Below are 21,133 nucleotides of genomic sequence, written 5' to 3' on the forward strand. Positions count from 1 at the left end.
TATTTATTCTACCCTTGAAAAGCCTGCCATGGCTTATTTTTGAGGCCCGTCTTATTTTAGGAGAAACACGGTAGTTTTCCCTCAGGTCCTTGACAGTTGTTTTAGGAGGGAACTTTAGGAGGGAACTTTGAATTATGTGTGATACATGGTTTGAGCCAGCCTCTATAAAAGCAGGCCGGCTCGGCAATGCAGTTCAATTCTGTTCTGGCTTCCGAATAAAGAGCTTCTTGAAGAATCGCTGTGTTGTCTACCCACTATTTAATACTGGCGACGAAGGTGGAATGGCTGGACATCAGAGCACAGCCAGATTCCAATGCTCACCAAGCGAAATCACTGAGCGGAGTCATTTAGCTGAATCACTGAGCAAAACCAATTCAGAACTGACCGTTCTGGCTAGAGCACTGTGTTCCATCCATCGCTCTCCACACCGGCATTGGAATCATGGCTTCATTCGTGCCTCTACCGCCGTTTGCACCAACCTCTGAATTGTGGGATGCTTACCTCGCTCGGTTTGCCTGCTATCTCTAAGCAAATAAGCTGACCGCAGTGTCCGCAGAACGGAAGCGGGGCCTTTTCCTCTGTCTTTGCGGCTCCAGGGTCTTCAAGACAGCCCGGGCCTTGGTCGCGCCTCTAGCCGTTGAGGCAACGCCGTGAGACATGCTCAAAGAGAAACTCTATAACCACTATGCACCCAAGCCATCCAAAATTGCTGCCCGTCCTGCGTTCTACCACCGAGATCAGGCAGAGGGTGAGTCGATCAACAACTACATCGCCACGCTTCGAAAGGCTGTCCTGCACTGCCAGTTCCGAGACTTAGAAGATGCCCTGATTGATCGAATCGTCTGCGGAGTCCGGGACAACTGTCTACAACAGTGCCTCCTCGCCATGCCAGACCTCAGGCTGCAGAAGGCCACTGAGGAGGCCATGGCCTCAGAAGCTGCTGAACTCTACGCTCAGGATATCCTCAAGGCCAGCAGCCCGCATCCTGCTAAGGAGACAATCCCCATGCACCACCAGGAAGCCAGCAGTGACGAGGCATCCTCCAGCGAAGACGATGACGTGCACCAGACAAAGCGGGAGTGCAGGAAGTTCAAACAGAGGTCAAGAAGACGGACGCTTATGGCACCGACACATTGACCAGCTGAGGCGCAGGGTTGGGAATTTGGACACTGCCACAGTGCCCCCAACTGCGCCCCCAGCTCCGGAGCCAACACTTAACAGAAGGCGAGGCTCAATCTACACCTCCCTCACAAGCTGCGGATGTGGATCCTAGCCAAGCCGCATCAGAGGTTCAGCATGGCCCTCCAGAGTCTAGGGCCACTGCTGTGCCTGGCCGTCCGCAGAGTCCGCACGTGGCGGTTCCTTCGGCAGTCATGGAGACAGGAAACTTGGACTCACTGCCACCACCGGTGGTGCCACAGTCTCCGCAGGAATCGGCCAACCCCCTGGACACTGGGACTGGCCCTTGGCGTTCCATCCTACTTAAGGGACTATGTTAGTAATTGCATTTGAAACGTTGCATTGTAAATACCTTGAAACCGTTACATTGTTTGAGCCAGCCTCTATAAAAGCAGGCTGGCTCGGCAATGCAGTTCAGTTCAGTTCTGGCTTCCGAATAAAGAGCTTCTTGGAGAATCGCTGTGTCGTCTACCCACTATTTAATAAGGACCCTTCCATTTTGGCTGCTAAAAGTTAAAATCTCTGAGTTTTGGGGCTCTGATGCATCTTGACTTGCATGCCTGGGGTATGGCCATGGCTCAGTGGCAGAACATCTGCCCTGGTTGCGGAAGGTGCCAGCTTCAACCTCAAGGTGGAGGTGGAGAACTGCTGCCAGTCAGTGGTGAGTGAGATGGGCCAATGGTGGAAAGAGACAGCATGCATAGAAAACAAAAACAGGATTCAGTATGACCTTAACATCTTGAGAAAGGGGCCCCAAATAACAAAATGAATTTCAGTAGGGACTAAGATAAGGTTCTGCAATTAGGCAGAAAGAATCAGGTGCACAAATACAGGGGGTGGGGGGAGAGACACCCGGTTTAACAGGAGCACGCGTGAAAAGGACCCAGGAGTCTTATTAGGCCACAAGCTTAACATGAGTCAACCATGTGATGTACCAGCAGAAAAAAGCTAATGAAGTTCTAGGCTGCATCAACAGAAGTATAGTGCCCACCTTCAATTATTTGAAGGGCTTTTCACATATAGAAGGTAGAGCAAACATGTTTTCTACTGCTCAAACCAACTGATTCAAATTAATAAGAAAGGAGATTTCAACAAAACATGAATTTGGATGGTAAGAGCCAGTGCCGGATTTACGTATAAGCTAAATAAGCTATAGATTAGGGCAGGGGTGTACTGATGGGGGGGGTCCTCCCCGTATGCCATCCTGAAGGGGGGTGACATTTTGGTGGGGGGGGCCTGCCCACAACCCCCAAGCCCATAAGTGGCAAAACATTGGCTCGCTGTAAGCGGCTCCCACTTTGCCGCTTTACAGAGAGCTGGGGAGGGAGGGGCTGGGGACGGACGGGAGCCATGGCTCCATGCCCCTCCCTCCCCCCCAGCTCTTTGTAAGTGGCTCCCACTTTGCCGCTTTACAGAGAGCTGGGGAGGGTGGAGGACAGGGGAGTCCCCAACGGTCATCCTCGACTGGCTGGTCCCCAACTGGGAGCCAAGCGGCTCCCCTGTCTCTCCCAGCCTCCAAAGCCCAGCAACATGCAAACACACAGAGGAGCAAAGCTCCCAGGGCCCCTTCCCAAAATAACACATTTGGCCTGGATTGGCGCCTCAGGGCTCCCCCCCCTCCCCAAGCAGCCCACCCCCTGCTGTTGCTTTAAATCACAGCTGACTTACATCCCCTACTGTTTTTAGCCTTTACCTCACTCAAATTCATGGAGCGCTAAGAGGGCTCCCCCCCTCGCTGTTTGTGAAGGGGGGTCCTCCTTTCTTCTTTCTTTCTTTGTGTTTGAACTAGCAGGCGAGCAGGCCAGGAGCTTTGCATGGGCAGTATCACTTGCATTGTAAGCCCTGCAAAAGTTCCTCTCATCGCTGCTCAACAGGGAGCTGCTGCAGCCACCCACAATTCCCTGGACGCCCCCATTGGGTTGCTGGTGCGAGCGACGTGCCGCGCCCCCCGCTCCGGGTGCCAAAGCCCCTAGCTCTGCCACTGGCTTAGGGTCCCACTCTCTTGGGGGCCCCCAAAAATTTAAAGGCAAAAAACTGGATGTACATTTCCAAAATATAAGATAAAAAACAAATAAAATAAAACCTACATACACCAACAGTGTTTTGCGTTGTGTAGGCTCCTATGATGTAACTAATTTAAGAAATTCAACACAAAAAAACAGTGACAATTTGTTGATGACAAAGGACAGCTGGATATATAAAGGGCCCCATTACCTTCAGTAACTTAGGGCCTCATCAAACCCTGGTAAGAGCTGTTTGAGAGCTGATTCCTACATTGCAGGAGGGTTTAACTAGATGACTCTTGGGACTCCCTCTCACCTGATGAGTCTATGGATGCTGAAGAACCATGTAGTCAGTTTGTCATTTCACCTGTTTGCTCTTTTTGAATTGATATTAGAGGACCGAATAAAATGCACTGAATTTGCTGGAGAGGCTCAGTCAGGACACCCAGCAGGGAAAGGAGAGCTGTCTGTAATACTTCATAGTGGGTAGGTGGTCTGCCAGTGATCTTGGTTGGGTACAAGTTAGGGAATTTTCTTACTAGGCAAGAAGGCTTTTAGTTTCATTTGTGAAATTGTTAGAGGGTACATATTAAACCCCCTTTTCCCTCTTGCTCACTCTCCTAATACATAGTGCACATTCCAGGCAAAGCTAAGCACTTTCAAGGAGAGATGGGCAATTCTGCCTATTTCAGTCTCTCTTTTTCCACATCAGTTTATGGAGTTTATTTTTAAGTCCTCATGAAAATTCATCAGCATTTTAGTGTATTTTTCTCATAATAAACACATTTGAAATGCATTTTTACCTAATACACACATTTTTGCAAGCTGCTTTCCCTAATACATATGCACCACTTCATGTACACTTTACCTTAATAAATTAATGTTTGCACACATTACTTGACTGGAAAACTGCACCACAAAATTCAGAGAAGTGAAGGCTTTGAATTCATGCTGTGTTTTGGGTCACATATTGAACCAGGTAGTGTGAATTAAGTAAGTTTCCCTTTAAATGTGAACTAAACTGAACTTCTTCCCCTCCCCATACTCTAAGTCCCATTGATTTCTGTGGGAGTAAGTGAAACCCCCCGTGGAACTCTCATTGAGATCAGTAGAAAATAAGGAAGCACAACTGGGCCAAGCCTATATTTTGTAATGGTTCTGAAGAGGGTAATCATTTATCCATTAACTAAGGATCAAAAACACAAGTTTTGGTTTTCCAAGGTCTATCCTGCTTTGTTTCCCCCATGTTATTCCTCGTGCTACTGGAGCTCTGTTCACCACTGCGCATGCCATAATGCTCTTATTTTTCATTCCCAGATGGCAGGCGGGGATTTGATGGAACTCAGGTGTTTGCAGCCCTTTCACCCTCCAATACTCCCATTGGTTTTTCAGTTATTACATTTCTATCCATCATCTTCTCTCCAAGGCTGCTGCAGTGCGCAGCTCATGCTGCATGTAGCTGGCACAGCATTTCAGATTCTGCTCCCCCCCCTTTAAAGTGGCCTCCACATCCACTGAGATCAGATGACCCAATAAAACAATTTCCAGGGCCTGGTCTCTTGGATTTGCTGCTTCTCTGGGGCACCTGCCACACTGGCTCTTTTGTTTCGCCTAATTAATGTCATTTGGAGAGATTATCTTAGAGCATGCCATCTTGCATCACTCTCCAATAGCAAGAAAAGGGGGGGGGTGACTGTGCAAGTTAGCTGGGAACGCACACAGCATTGGGCTGGGCTTAGAGTTTCCTTTCCACAGGTCCATATGTAGCCTCAGGCCAGCCTGTAGCAGAGTTGTGCTATGTTCCTGTGCCTCAATAGAGCAGAACTGCAGAATCCTCCTCCTTAACATCTTGCTTTTCCACATGTGAGGAGGTATATTGTTTTGTTTTTAAAAGGGGGCATCGTTCAAGTATGCCATATCAAACAACATGTTTTGGTTTTCTTCCTCAGAGCCGGAAACATGCCAGCAAAGTTCGTCTCTACTATATGCTCCACCCACTAGATGGAGGCTGCCCTGCGAAGAAGCTGCGGTCAGAAAATGTGAGTTTTGTTGCTATATCTGTTAGCAGTTACCCAACAGGACTACAAAACAGCTCTTAAAACGGATCAGGTCCAAGATGTGGTCAAGGTCGCCAACATCCTTTGGGGCCCTGAATGCACTATGCAGCAGTGTGGGCATTCTGGGAAGTCTGGGTAGGATTCAACCTGTTCTATGAAGAACTAAGCCTGTTAGTGTCCTTGGAGACAATGGTTAATGCACAGGTGGTATCATAGTTCCTCATGTGCTCATGGGGCCCTTAACAATGGCAATACCTTGGAAGCACTAAGAAATACATGAAAGTGTGGGAGCATATATTGCCAGCTAAGCTATGAATTGGACACGTCTCTCCGCAGCTCTGGAGATCTGAATTACCATTGCCACCCTGTTGCTAGCAGCTGTCCATAATCTGAGTCTGAAAATCGTAGCTTTGTGGGGAGAAAAACCCAGGAGGAACAAATATATCCTGAAAAAAGTTAATGAAGGTTTTGGTGATGGGGCCTCCAGTCTATGAACTGTTTGGTCTTTGTGTTACTGCCCTTTTCTTTTCTTTTCAGGTTAATGATTTAGAGAGCAGCTTTTAATTTTGGAACATGTTCCAACAACTGTCAATATGCCATATTCATATCTGAGAGGAAAAGTAATGAATATGTGCAGCAACCCTATTACAATTAAGCACATTTAGTGTTCCTTCTGTACACTTCTGGTTATAAATGACCCAATTCAAAATCATTTGTGAGCTAACCTTTACCACTGAGCTAAAAATGAATGGTTGTGTTTGCTAACATTTATCTGGCAGTATATTGATAACATCTGTCACTCTACCACAAAAAGTGTCAAGCAGACACAACAAATGTGTTTGGAGGTTATGACAATGAAGCTCAGGATTCAGGGAGAGGAATTTTCAGAAATGAACTTCCCCAAATTGGAAAACATCAAGCTACTTATAGGCTGAGTCCAAACACCCTCTGAAATCATAGCATGGATCATAGCAGACTTGCTTGGCTCCTGCACCACCTTTTTCTTCTTTGGCAATCCCTTGTAGCTGATTAAGATTGTTTTACATGAACACAGTTTTAAAGTGTCCGTAGGTGACTGTGGAGGCCAATTCTGGATCCACATGTCCTTCCACAGTGGGGACATAGGTTTCTGGGTGGGAGTTGATCACAGTGAGGGTTTGCCAAGTGTGCCTTCCTCTTAGCATGTTTCTGCCTTTCGTCCTGAGTTTGAGCATCTTCAAAGTCCATGACACCTTTGGTAAAGTCTATTCTCCAACTGGAGTGCTCACAGGCCAGTGTCTCCCAATTGTCGGTGCTTATACTACATTTTTAAAGATTTGCCTTGAGACAGTCTTTAAACCTCTTTTGTTGACCACCAGCATTACACTTTCCATTTTTAAGTTCAGAATAGAGTAGTTGCTTTGGAAGACGATCATCAGGCATCCACACAACATGACCAGTCCAACGAAATTGATGTTGAAGAATCATTGCTTCAACACTGGTGATCTTTTCTTCTTCCAGTACACTAATGTAAAGTTGGAGTTCTTGTTATTAGAAACCCAAAAGAAGAAGAATTCAAGAACTCAAGTCCATACGTGTTTCAATTGTGGGGATGATCCCTACTCGTGAGTCAAAAGGAAATTATAACAAACAATAATCCATTCAATTGCATATATTCTAACAAAAGTACCAACTCAAACAAGGTTACAACTCAATAATACGGAACAAAAAATGAAAATAAGAGTCTTAAGTCCATAAGCATGTATGATGTCTGAAGTCAATTGTTGAAGAAGATCCAGATGGAGGCCAGGACAGGGTCCTGTTTCAATGTATATATCTTCAGCAGCTAATTTCTAAGGAGTCGTGTAAATTGTATAAATTGTAGAAATTTTCTATTGTTTTCTACGTTTTTCATTTATAGCAACTAAGTGTGTGTAGATTGGCGTGTATCTTTGGTTCTGCTATGTGTTTGAGTTTGCCATCCATTTACACGTGGACCTGAGTTCTTGAATTATTCTTCTTTTGGGTTTCTTCCAGTACACTGGCATTAGTTCGTCTGTCTTCCTAAGTGATGTGTAAAATTTTTGGGGACACCTTTGATGGAATATTTTGAGGAGTTGGAGATGGCATTTATAAGTGGTCCATGTTTCACAAGCGTACAGTAAAGTTGGTAGTACAATAGCTTTGTAAACAAGCCTTTTGGTTTCCCTGTGAACGTCCCAGTCCTCAAACACTCTGCACTTCAATCAGGAGAAAGCTGTACTCACACAGTGTGAGGACTAGAAGAGCTGCTCAAGGCTTAACAGCTCTGCTCTGACGCCTGGGGCTGGGAGGAGGGAGCATGGGGGGAACATCTGGGAATGTTCTTTGTTCTCTGCATTGCTGTTGTTGGTTTCGTTTTCCACCAGCAACATGGAGTGCTGTTCGCTGGCAGCTGCTGATTTATGCTTGTAAATAAAGACTTAAGCTTAGAATAAGAAGCTGTCTTGTTCCGATTTATTAGTGTGATTGCTCCTGCATGTCTACACAGCTTCACGCTGCGACAGAGAGAGAGAAGGAGAGGAGTTTCCATTCAGCAAATTGTAGAATCATGGCAATTAAAATAATAAATAGAGTTGGGGCAATAACACAACCCTGTTTAACACCTGGTTGGTGAATGGTTCACTTTGAGAGCCATTGTTATTTGTGATTGTTGCTGTCATATTATCATGGAGGAGCCAAATTATGTTTACAAATTTATCTGGACAGCCAGTTTTCAGAAGGACAGTTCACAGGGCATTACGATTTACAGTGTTGAAGGCCTGCACCACTACCTCTTTACTGGTTCCCAAAGTTTTCTTTGCAAAAAGGGGGGGGGAATAAATTCAATTCAGTTTGCACTTAAAGGTCAACTTATCTATTTGTAAGTCCCAAAACAAATGCAAACCAAACCAAATGCAAACAGCAATCTGAAATCCAAAGTTTTTCAACTGAGTTCTCCAATCAAGTATTGTATACAAAAATGCATGTACTAGCCCAAAACATGCATTAAAATCCCTATTAGTGAAAAAAATGTGTATATTAGTTTAAATGCTAAAGACTTTTCATGATGACTTTTAAAAAATGTAAACTGATGTGGAAATGTGGATAACTAAAGATTAGAAATATGAGAAACAGAGAGAGATCAACATTGACAGATTCTCCTTGCTTGCAAAAGGAGGGGACATTGGCAGCTGGAGTGCTGCTGGCTGCGGTGGATGCACTCAGGGAGGGTCAATGAATTCCAGGAAGCCTGAAAAATGTACTGTCCGTTGCCTCCCACATCTGGTGAGTGAGTTGGAAAGCACTGGAAACTACATAATTCCCATGATGCCCAGTGGCAATGGCAATGGCCATTCTGTATGTGTGTCCAGGCTTTAAGGAGGTGCAAGCAGAAGTTCCACCTTCTTATCAGAACCCCCAGAACCTCCCTGAAGGCTGGAGAAGAAGCATGAATGGAGCCAAGAGGTGACGTGTCGAGGGGGAGGGAGAGAGGTGACCCATGCCTCTGCTCCTCTCTTCCCTTCTCCAGCACACCAGCCTCTCCTCCCATGAACTGCTGCCTCTGGGTTTCCTGACACAGTCAGGCATGGAATGCCCAGAGGGAGGAATCAGTTCTTTATTGTTAAACGTACCTTTGTCAAAAGTACATCTCTCAGCTACTCCCAGATGTGCACCTGATGAAGCAGCTGCTACAGCAAAGGGCCCCCATCCCCAACCTTGACGCTTCGCACAAGCAGGTGAAGATTTCACCTGCATATAACCTGTTTCTGCTCCTCCCTCTTCAGTCCTCGCCTAGTCCTGGGAGACAGGTGGGGGCAGGAGGAGGACATGGGGAAGCCCTGACCTCTCCCTCCTCCTCCTGCCCCTGCTCTTCACTCTCCAATCCTGCAGCTTCTCCTGCCTCTCACTCTCATCTCCTGGCTGCTGCTACAGGTTCCTCCAGATCACTGATCCCTTCTTCCAAGTCAGTCTCCAACCCCTTTTCTCCCGGTGCCCATTCATCAGTATCCAGCCAGTCCCTGACACTGGACTATTTCCCCTCATTCCTCCTAGGTTTGGGCCTAGACAACCTTGTCTGGGCTGTCTTTGTTGCACCCTCCCTCCTGTAGAGACGGATCAGGGTCTTTGAAAAGGGCAGCCATGGCTGAAGCCAGTCTGGCTGGCTGCGGCAATTCCCTGAGGACCTTCACAACTTTCTTTGTGTGGGAAAGACTTGCTTCTCCTATTTATCTGTGACACTTATCCAAGAGCATTAGACCATATTGGTGATATCATACTGTAGCCAAACTGGTCACAGAGCATAGAGATACAGTATGCACAATGTTATCCCTGGTTGTCTGGGATCATCCCTATGGCTAATCCAAGAAGGCTAAGGAAGCAGTGGTTGGAGGAGATGGAAATGGCAAGCAGGGGAGACAATGTCACCAAACAGGAGGGGGGGGGGACAAAGTGAAAATTCACAGAGAGCAGTTTCCAGACAAGGCAGTTTTCTTAATCAGTGCAGAGTATTCATGCCTCAGGATTCCCCACCATGGCAGCTATAGATTTTTATGCTTTAGGTATGGAACTAGATTTATTGTTTGCAGCTGTCCCTAACAATACAGAGAAATTAGAGCAAGTGAAGAAGGGGGCAGAGGCCATTATGTTCAAATGATTCTGACACCACTGCAGAGGGGCAAAGAGGTCAGGGGGAGAGAGAAGACCTCAGGAATGCCAGGCTGAGATGAGGAGACAGGACGGCCACCTCCTCCACCCACCTCCCAACAGAACATAAGAGGAGCTTGCTGGATCAGGCCAAGGGCCCACCTAGTCCAGTATCCTGTTCTCACATTGGGTGGGGAAACCCACAAGCAGAACCCAAACACAAGAGCATGCCCCCCCCTCATGGTGATTTCCTTTTTTTAAAATAATGTTTATTGATTTTTTGACATATAACAACAAAACATACATCACCCACACACCAACCATGGCATTACCTAAAATAGAAAACCAGGAACACAAATAAAAACATTAACATATCTAAACATAATAATTAAAAAACAAAAACATACATTTATAGTTCAAAAACCATTCATCTTTTCTGACATTGTAGGTTGACCTCCTCAGCCCCCCTTACTGTGGTTCATCTTATACTCCCTTTGGCACTTTCATAATCATCATCTTAACATTGTTTCTTTCTATCTTAAACATGTTTATACCTTTTAAATTTTACACCAAAATTCTATAATTATCCTTTTCATTATAGATTACATATTTAACATCTATGACAACATCATACTCCTCTTTCCTTACATATTATATTTCTGCCTTAAACATACTTCTTCATTTAATTCATATTATAAAATTTTTAATCTACTTTTACACTATACTAAACTAAAAATTCTCTTCCTTATACCCACACCACTCTTCTAAGAACTCCCCATTTCAGTCAAAATCATATTTCTATTGTTAATCCTTCTAATCACAAGTCCCCTTTTACGGTCGGCAAGTCCTATTTTGATCCGGGTTACCCTATTACATAGCCAATTATAAACTATTTATCCCACCCCCTTCCTCACCTTTCTTTCTACTCTCATTCCTTTAACCTTGCCCTGCGTCTTTCTTCAATCCTGTACTTCTAAGCACCCCTTTTCTGTTTTCTGTGGTCATCTTGACTCCTTGGTCCAATGTCTTCATCTGTTGAGAGGAGATATTTTTCAATTCATACTGGTTATTCTCAACTAGTTTTTCTTGCACAGATGGACTCTCACTCCTTCTGTACCACTCAATTTCTTCTATATGGACTGGGGTGCTCTCACCCTCCCCCAGTCCTTCTTGTTGGGTTTTCTCCTCCAATTCCGACTGGACAGTTGGACTCTCACTCCTGCTGTTCAGTTCTTTCTGATCATCACAACCTTTGATTTTTCTAATCTCCAGATTGCACTGTACCAAATCATTTTTAATTTGCAATAGCCAATCATGGTGATTTCCAGCTCTGAACATGGAGACACAAGCAGAGCCATTGTGGCCAGGAGCGTAGATGGATCTCCAGGAATTATTCCAGTCCTCTTTAAAATCATCCAGGTTGGTGGCCATCACTGCCTCCCATGGGAGCTGCTTGTGGGCTCCCCTTTGGGGCACCTGGCTGGCCCCTGTGAGAACAGGATGCCGCACTAGGTGGGCCATTGGCCTGATTCAGCAAGCTCTTCCTATGTTCTTATGGATTTACCTGTTTACACATACTTCACCTAATGTCTCAAGGGCAGGCTACAAAGATACCACACATTTTAAAAGTCCAAGTCCCAGTTCAACTGAAATCATAAGACCAAACCACAAAGCAGCTAATGACAAAATGCACCGCACTGCAGAAGGAGGGAAGGAGCAGGGGCTGAGGACGACATCCCATCCTGTTTTGATCTTGTTTTGATCTTGCTGGGATGAGCCATCAATGATCCATCCCAACTCACTCTGTCCCATCCCATCCCATCCCATTATACACATTTTGTGCACACATTTGTGTAAAATCCACTCCTTTTACAGAAAAATCATGCTATTTCATGATTTCCAGTGCATTCACAGTAAAATAGGCCTTTTAATCTGTACTCTTTGTGCACTGAAAATCCACTGCAGAGAACTCGGAGTTGAGTTCCAATTCTGAAGCAAGTTCGGGAGTCTAAGATTGGGAGTCAGTCTGTTGCAAAAAGTGGAGAAGAAAAATATACTCCCCCCCCCAACTGAATAATAAGGCATCACCTAAAATACAGAAGAGGAATATGCAAGGAAACACTCTTTGCTAGGGACAAGGTTGTTTTTAAGCAGTCCCATGAGGCACTTGCCACTCTTCAACATAACATCTGAACAAATATGAAGAATGAGTTGACAGTAAGAGAGGAGAAAAGAAACAGTCTGGATTTTGAAATAAGAAGCATCTGATTTGTCAGGAGGATTTTTATTTTTTATTTTTAAATCACATCTCTCTCTGAAAGTAGGTTGAAGAGAAACAATGACACAGGTGCTCAGAACAAACACATCTCAAGCATGTCTCTGTGTGTGTGTGTGCGTGAGAGAGAGAGAATCCCAGAGCACAAACATCCTTTAAATCAGATTTTCAAACAAGACCTTCGTGGGTGGCTCTTTTGAGAGTTACAGTGGATGTTGATCCATTAATCCAGAGCATTTCTCACTGCACTTCAACTTTGAAATGACTTTGAAATCATTCCCTGGGGTCTTAGAGCAGAGTAGAGTTTTATGTAAAAAGAAAAAGAGGAAGGGAAGAAGAAGAAGAAATAAAAACAGGGCATGAAAAACAAGGCTCTCTGCTAATGAGCATTTACGGCCCCTGTAGTTTAGAACATTGTCTTTTTTTACCCTACTAGATTTTGATGAGCAGCAAACACACTTTATGCGGGGAGAGTTCCTTTTCAGTCCCTTTCTCCCAGGTGAGAGACAAATTGACTGCATAATAAACCAGGTTTGCAACTCTCAGAAACCTAAACGTCAGCTGGGCTTGAACTGGAATTATCCAGGAAGAAAAAAGGAAGCCTATGTGTCAGAAGCACAGTTCAGCTGGTGAATAGTAACCAGTCTGCACCCTCCCACACTAGCATTGGGGAAGAAAGTCTATTCAGTTTGCATTTAAAGGGCGAAGTAATTTATACTTTCCAAAACAATATGTGAACCAAAACACAAGTCATCCTTCAAAATTTGCACTCTTCAAAATTTGCAGTACAGCTCTCCAGTCAAGCAAGGTATGTTTTGTTACTGGCCACCACAATCCCTGCTGTGCCGCATAGGGGATTCCAGGGGTCTTGGGCCTCAGCCGGGGTCTGTGCTTCTTTGGAGAATTGAAGACATGGCAGACATTGTTGTAGCTCTAAGAACTATGGTTTATTCACCTATTTACACCTTCATTCTGCATGGAGGGAGTCCAGATCTTACAGCATGGTCATTTCAAGAGGGGTTTGTTCCCCACAGCAGTGCAACCCTGGAGTCCAAGGCATCTCTCCCAGACAGCCTTCAGACAGCCTGCCCCTTGGTTCTCCCCCACTTCTTTCCCCCAGAACACCTTGCTAAAAAGACTCATTTCCTATCACCTCTCTCACACACCGCATCCCCCTGACAACCTCTTTCTGCCCAAGCCCAAGATTCCTCTCAGATGGGCCATTAACCTCTTTTGTCATGTAAACCCCTCTCTCCCAGGTGAGGCCCTGGCTTGGAAAGGAAGTAATCCCTGGATCCAGCAAGTGTTAAAAGCTAATCAAGCCTTCTGATTCTGGGAAATAGCCAAGCTAGCTTCCTGGTGAGCTGATAGAGGATTAAGGATCTTGGTGCAAGAGCCAAATGGGTACCCTTCTAAGAGAAAAAGCCAGTGTTTAGCATAGAGAGTTTTCAAGTGATGTGACCTAGATGTAAAGTAGCAACTGGAAAGAGAGCCAGAACAATGTTTGAATTGGATTTCTGTTTGAATCCAAGGCTGTGGCTATAGGAGAAACAACACCTGGTGTTGATGTTGTTACACACACACACACACACACACACACACACACACACCACAGACTCAGGTTGTATATATGTGTAGATAAACCATATATCATAAAGACAACCCAGTCTCCGCAGTGCTTCATTTCCCAAAGGAAACATGATCCCTAGGGAAGCACCTGGAACCCCTGGAATCTCACATAGCTCAGAGTGCAACTAGATATAGACAAAATAACACACACAAATGCACTATATTAGAGGAAATTACCTTGCAAAAAAGGATTATGTGTAGGAAAAAAATCCAAATAAAGATGTGTATATGAGGGAGAGAGTCAAACTAAAATGCTTATGAATTTTCATGAGGTAAACAAATCTCAAAATGGTATGGCAATGTGGTGAGATGAATTTAAGATTGGGAAAAAGGAAAATTGAGAGAAACTGCTCTCCACCCATTGTGGCCTTAGCAGGAGTAACAAGGCTGCTGCAGGGGGCGTTGGGGAGGGCACCAACACCACTGTCATCTTCTGCAGTGCGTCCTTGCTCAGCCTGCATCCCCAATGTTGTGGGACTACAACTCCCTTCACCCTAATGCATACCTGCCAAGTCTCCCGCTGAAAAATGCAGGATCAGCAGCGGCGCAGCACTGGAAGTTGTGTAGAAGCAACTTCCGGTGCCGCTCTGCCCATGTGTGGGCACCGGAAATAGGGCAGAGCGGCACCGGAAGTCGCTTCTACGCATGCCCGGCAGCCATTTTGGTGACACCCGCCGCCATGCGGCAACCACCAAGATGGCCGCCCCCATGCAGGCACCACCAAGATGGCCGCCGGGCATGCGTAGAAGCGACTTCCGGTGCCGCTCTGCCCTATTTCCGGTGCCCACACATGGGCAGAGCAGCACCCAAAATGGAGGCTCCCTGGCAGGTAGGAAATCTGGGGGATTTCCGGGATTTTTCTCCATTCAGGAGAACAGCGGGAAATGGATCAAAATCTGGGGGTTTCCCGCGAAAAACGGGATACTTGGCAGCTAAGCCCTAATGTATGCAGTTTTCTGAAGTTCTTGCAAAAAAATGGTTGGAGGAAAAATGTTTCTCAAGTCAGTCTGAGGGGTCAGAAAATTATCGTCCCCTTGCCAGAGTGCCTCCTCGAAACACAGCTCCCTTTCCTTAAATCACAGCATGAGGACCCCAGCTGAATTGACCAGTGTGAGAAGAAAAAGAGGGGTCCTATTTCCATATTAATCTTTTTTAAAAAAGTAGAAATATTTGCATTTAGATATGTGTTTCATTTTTTTAAAAAAATCACCGGATAATGGTGTGTGCCGATGGGTTGCAGGTTTCCCTTTCCACAGCCCAGCCAGCCTCCTTTGGCCTCTCTCTGGCTTCCAGCTCTGGAGTGACACCAAGGTCTCTGCTGGCCTGGAGCTCCCCTTTGCACCCTCCAAATGCGCAGGCAGGCAGGCAGAAGGGCTGGAATCCCTGCCAGTCGGAATCAGCAAACATCTCCAAAGTGGCAAGCTCTCCCAAATGGGGTTTTCTGAGATCCCAAGCTGGCCCTGTCATGTCTACAGCTCCAAGCTAGAGCAGTCTTGTGCATTTCACTTGGGAGGAGATGCTCCCAAGTCCACCTCCTTAGGCGGTTTGGGCTGTATGGGTTCTGTCTAGTGGAGCACTAAGTTAAAGTTACTCAGCGGTATAATGGTTGTGCTGGTGAAATGTTTTGCACAAGTGGAACATAGTTGCTCAAAGAATGCATAAGCAAGCTGCTGATAACTTCAGGGCACAATAGTCTGTGCAATCTGTTGCACAAAATTAGAATCCATCTGTCTGCCAGCACAAGAGCTCTGGTCGAGAAGCTTGGATACAACCCTGATTGCAGTGACATATGGGGCACCCTGGCCATAGGAACATAGCAAGCTGCCTCATGTGGATTCAGACCATTGGTCCATCTAGCCCAGTGTTGTCTACTCAGGCTGGCAGCAGCTTTCCAAGGCTTCAGACCAGGGGCATTTGCAGCCCTGCCTGGAGAATGAGCCGGGGACCTTCTGCGCCCACACATGCTCTGCTACCGCACTGTGGCCTTCTCCCCACTCTTCTGTGTGAAAGGGCTGTAGACCCACAAAGATGGCCATTTCAGACATGCTTTTATGGCAAAGAATGTGATACGATTGTTGGCGCTTAAACAGTAATGAAAACAAGAAGATTAAAAAATGTTTTCACACATGAGGGGACCTTTAGCAGCTCTTATTAATAAATCCTCCTGGTACATCAATAGCAGGAAATATTTCTGTCAGGCAAGCTAATTAAACTCAGGAGCAACTTCACCACTAAAAATAGCTCCGAGGCTGCTGGACTCTCAGCACAGTCATTTTGTGCCATTTATGAAGGACTTGCTGCCACTTCCCATGAAACATCAGATCGGTTTGCAGTGGACACAGTAAACAAGTGCAGAGACACCCAGACTTTAGAGCTGCCTTGTCTTGGGAGGAAGCCAGACTGATTTCTGCGTAAACATGCATGAGAGAACTAGGGTGCATGTCTGATAGAGACACCTTCAATAGTCAAAATACTGTGTATGATAAAATCAAGAATATGATAAAATCCAGTTTAAAACATTTTCTAACTTTCTAGTCCCTGGGTTTTCAAGGTGAAAAAAGACTTTATAATATAACTTTCCTGGTTATTGATAATATGCAGCTTGTTATATGGAATAATTATCAAATGTCAAAGGAGCATCACATTGCTTCAGAAATCCATGCAACAGTCTCTTCTTCTTCTTCTTCTTCTTCTTCTTCTTCTTCTTCTTCTTCTTCTTCTTCTTCTTCTTCTTCTTCTTCTTCTTCTTCTTCTTCTCTTATCCATTTTCCACTCTTATCCATTTTCCACTCTTATCCATTTTCCATAGTTTGATACACCCACTTTACAGTTTGCAGCAGTCTTTCATTAGGTTAGGCCAATGCCCCAGCTGCAGCTTTGTCTAGACCAGGGACAATCTGGACATTGAGAGCAATGTTTGATTTCTGGGGCTATGCAGATTGTGGTGGGTTAGCTCTTCATAGTTCCCATTCAGTTCTGTGGGAGAATATAAAAAGGGGCCACAATCGGGGGGGGGGGTTGTAACTAATGTTTTTGCTCTACTAGCACAAGGGCACTTTCACTAATGGAGGGGTGAGTTTCAGGGTTGCACAACAGAGGAATCCAGTGCGGCAGTTGCATTAGCAGCAACTCGTAACGCAACAGATTGTGCAATCCATTCTGCAGCAAAGTTACCAGCAAGCTTTTTATGAATTATTTTGGGAAGCCAACTTCCGCTGGCACAAAATATTTCTCTAGATGAATAAGTATATTGCTGACTGACTCTAATGTAGAGCTGCATTAGATGTGACCCCTGGGACTTGAGATGGAACAACATCAAGCCTTCACACCAGTCAGTCAATCAGTCTTTCAACCATAGTAAAAGCAGAAAACAAAAATTGAAATAACAATTGGGAGGGGGAGTCACAATACCAATACAATCTTACTTATTCATCACACTAGGAGAAAGTAGGAAATTGGCTCAAGCTTTAAAAGCAAATCTTTCCACTGCTACAGAAACTCAGACCAGCCCCAGGCAGCATTCCCCTCAAGAGAAGGATCCTTTGCATCAAATACTGGTCACAGCAACAGGAAGGAAGAAACAGATTTGTCAACTCCAGGGGTGTCCACAAATTTATTATTTTATTTTATTTAAAAGCATTTCTAAACCATGTAAAAAAATTAAAACCTCAAAACAATGCACAACATAAAAGCAATAACCAATATATTTAAAACAAAAGCCAGGAAAACAGTAGCGCAAAAGTATATGAAAACAAAATCTGAGGGTGGAGGGGACTGTAGTTCAGCGGTGCAGCATCTGCATTGCATGCAGAAGGACCCAGGTTCAATCCCTGACATCTCCAGGTAGGGCTGAGAGAGACTCCTGGTCAGATATCCTAGAAACCCACTGCCAGTCGGTGGAGACAAGACTGGTCTGGATGAACCAGGGGTCTGACTCAGAATAAGGCAGCTTCCTGTAGGTACCTGTTTGGCTCCCCAGTCAGCCAAGCTGGCTTATTCCACCCCTCCCTTCTTTCTTCAGTTAGCATTCCATGACATCCTCAATCCTCCCTGGGCTGGGGGTTGTGGGTGGAGATTCCCTCACCTTGACTTTTTCAATGTTCTCTCCCTCTTGCTTCCACTTCTGGCTTTAATCCTGATCAGCTGACTCTTGGCTATGGCTGTTCATCAGCTGTGACATGCGATTGATCCCTGTGGCTCATAGCTATTGGCTCGGCAATCTGTTGCCAGCTGTATTATGTCCTCATAAAGGTACTACAAGAAAATTGTTGTGAGGCTAATAAAAACATACCAGATGTGCACTTGAAATTCACAGCCTCTGTAGGGCACAGCTTCAGCGATAACTTAAGGCAACCCAGTTATGCATAAGAAGCAGGCAGATTATTGCTGGAATTTCACAGCTGATGTGTGAACACTTCTGAAAATGCTAAGAGCAGAGCGTCTATCTGATGAGCACCAAAGATTTAAAAAGTGTTGCCTATTTAGCTCTGGAGAGAGGAGGGAGTGATTTATTTTATAGCCGATACATCAAAGGAAATAACACAGTAGGGGTGGAAGAGTACTTTAGGTTAAAGAAGCTTGAGTGTATGAGAACTAATGATTATAAATGGAAAGTTAATTAATTTGGCTTGGAAATTAGGGAGGGAAGGATTTCATACAGTCACAGGAATCAAAAAGGAAGTTTCTTACTAGAGTCTGATAGATTTATGGAAATTGTTGTTTTTGCTCTAAATGCTGGGACTGTAAGTGTCCCCCGACCAAAGATCCCTCCTGGCGTGACCTTTGCAGAATGTCTGCTGCTTCTGTGCAGCTCCTTCCTGCACTACAGAAGCAACCTCAGGAGAGGATGAGAGTACCCTGGGCAGCAAGGCAGGGGGTGAGAAAATCGCCTTAAGTGGCAGGTGCTGGGCAAGGGGGCAAGGGGTGAGCATTCCCCTCTACTGCCTACACAGCCTAAATAATTTGGCTCTTATATGTAGAAAGGGAGGGCACCACCTCACCTGTTGCTTCAGGGAGCAAAATGACTTGGACCAGTCCTAATGTGCAATGATGGCAAGGGGCAAATACCTATGCTGTGAACTCCTCAACCATATGTTGTCGAACTCCTGACTTTATTCCAGTCTGTTTTGGTAGTTCACCTTTTAGTGGAATAGGATTGGTACTTTTATTCTTGCTGACGGGTGAATACTTTGATTATTCTTATGGTTTATTCTATGTTATGAATTTTAAAGTTTGTCAAGTTTTTCAGTACTTAAATATTTTGTAAGTTGTTTCTTTGAGGTACTGTAATTTGTAAAAATGATGAAAAATATTAATATTGATATTACTAACAATAGCAACAGCAACAACTTGAACAGAGACCCTAAGAGATATTCCACCCATTGTGCAGAATGTGGCAGTAAAAGTGAGGTATTTGGACACTTCAAAAATCCTAGCATTTCTGCATAGTTTTGGGTGGAAGATGAACTGCTGTGGAACAGAAGCAGTGCTGCATGCAGTGATACAGAAGAGAAACCAGGGCTTTCTTCAACCCTAATGGCACCTCAGAGTCTTGTGCTGGGGGTGTCTTTCCATTTCCCTCTGTAGTATTTACATTTTTACAGTCCAGGCTTTCCCCCCACAATTTTTTATTAGTTTTCAAACAATTTAACAAATCCAATTCAATTTGAGTACCATATTCCCTTAAAATTTTGACTTCCCACCCTTACTTACATGATGTTTCTATTCAAATCATTCATCTACTCTCATAAATGTAATATTTAGCTAAAACATATATTCTACATTACATTCATTTATCATTCTCATTCCTTTTATATTTCAACTCCTGCCTGCAATTTCATTTGACTAATATTTTCCTCAGTTAATCCAATTCTTCTACAAGTTTTTCTTCTTTTTGGGCTCTTATTTTTGCTGTCACTTTTGCCATTTCCACATAGTCCAATAATTTCAAATCCCACTCCTCTTTTCTTGGAACTTCTTCTTTCCATTTCTGTGCCTACAGAGTTCTGGCTGTGGTGGCGGCATACAGAAACATTTTAAGCAACTTTTGGGACCTCTGTCACTATTATTCCCAGTGCTTTTTTTTCTTAAAAATTGTTTGGGGGTTCTCTCATTTTGACTCAAGAAAATCACCATTTTATAGTTCAAATGGGGGGGGGAATACAATAAATGGGAAAAAACACTGCCTTTAGCTCAGCATCCCACCCAAAAAGAGGGGGCAGGCGTTCAGAAGAAGCCACCTTCATCCAAACAGCAGCAGCAGCTTTTGGGAAATGATACATAATGAGTTGAAGAAATGTTTCAAATAGTCATTTATTTTGGGAATAATCAGTGTTTTTTCTGGGGAAACACAGGGGGATGCGTACCCCTAAACATTTGGAGGAGCAGCAGTAGTGGGGATTTGGGTAGCTTCCACGCACTGCAGAAAGAGCGTGAGGGTGGGTTCCTTTTCTTCCTTATTAGTATAAAAACCAGCTAAATCACCAAATTGCTTTATCATTTCAAATACCTTTATCACCTTAACCAAACAGTTTACCACAAAAAGAACTACATCATCTGCAAATGCCCTTTGTTTATAGGTTTGTTGTCCAATTTGGACACATCACAGCATTTCACTTTCTCTTATGTTTCTACAGTTCAGGAGTACCATTTCACGAATCTTGATAGGGCTTGTTGAATTCATGACATACAGATCAGGCTTTCTTGCCAAATTTGTCATCCAGAACAGTGAGCTTTAAGGCGATGGAAGCCAAGCATGGGGGTGTATTTTTGGCTGGAAGGCTGCTAATTTTTGTGATCTTTTTAAAACAAACTCATCTCCTAGAGTTTTAATTTTTAATGTGGCTTTAAGCATCTTCTAATTTATGACAGGTTCTGTTTGCAGAGGGGCGGGTGGTCTAACTGTCATGGCTGTTACTGATGGAAGCTGTGCTTGTGTTTGTGGAATGAGAGAAAGATGGCAGAATAACTAAATAAGAGGTGCCCAACACAAAGGGCCTCAATATGGCGTGCAGCTCACCTCTCACAATCAAAACAAGTCCTTGATCTAGATGCTATACTCCTATTGATGCAGCCCAGAATTGCATTGGCTTTTTTAGCTGCTGCATCACACTGTGGACTCATGTCAAGTTTGTGGTCTACCAAGACTCCTAGATCCTTTTCACATGTACTGCTCTCAAGCCAGGTGTCACCCATCCTGTATTTGTGCCTTTCATTTTTATTTCTTTTTTGGCCAAGTGTAGTACTTTACATTTCTCCTTGTTAAAATTCATTTTGTTTGCTTTGGCCCAGTTGTCTAATCTGTTCAGGTCATTTTGAAGTGTGATCCTGTCCTCTGGGGTATTAGC

At 44.5% G+C, this 21,133-nt stretch overlaps 1 protein-coding gene across 8 annotated transcripts in view; it reads left to right on the forward strand.

The window, feature by feature from the left end:
- The window catches only part of ZMAT4 (zinc finger matrin-type 4), a 181,506-nt gene that overhangs the window by 88,897 nt on the left and 71,476 nt on the right, over nucleotides 1-21,133 (forward strand). For all 8 annotated transcript variants that reach the window (XM_060276426.1, XM_060276427.1, XM_060276422.1 and 5 more), the window contains one exon: nucleotides 5,132-5,221. In XM_060276426.1, coding sequence (XP_060132409.1) covers nucleotides 5,132-5,221 — 90 coding nt within the window. The remainder of the gene's footprint in view (nucleotides 1-5,131; nucleotides 5,222-21,133) is intronic.

This window comes from Zootoca vivipara, chromosome 6 (assembly GCF_963506605.1).
Source record: "Zootoca vivipara chromosome 6, rZooViv1.1, whole genome shotgun sequence".
NCBI classification, from domain to species: Eukaryota; Metazoa; Chordata; class Lepidosauria; order Squamata; family Lacertidae; genus Zootoca; species Zootoca vivipara.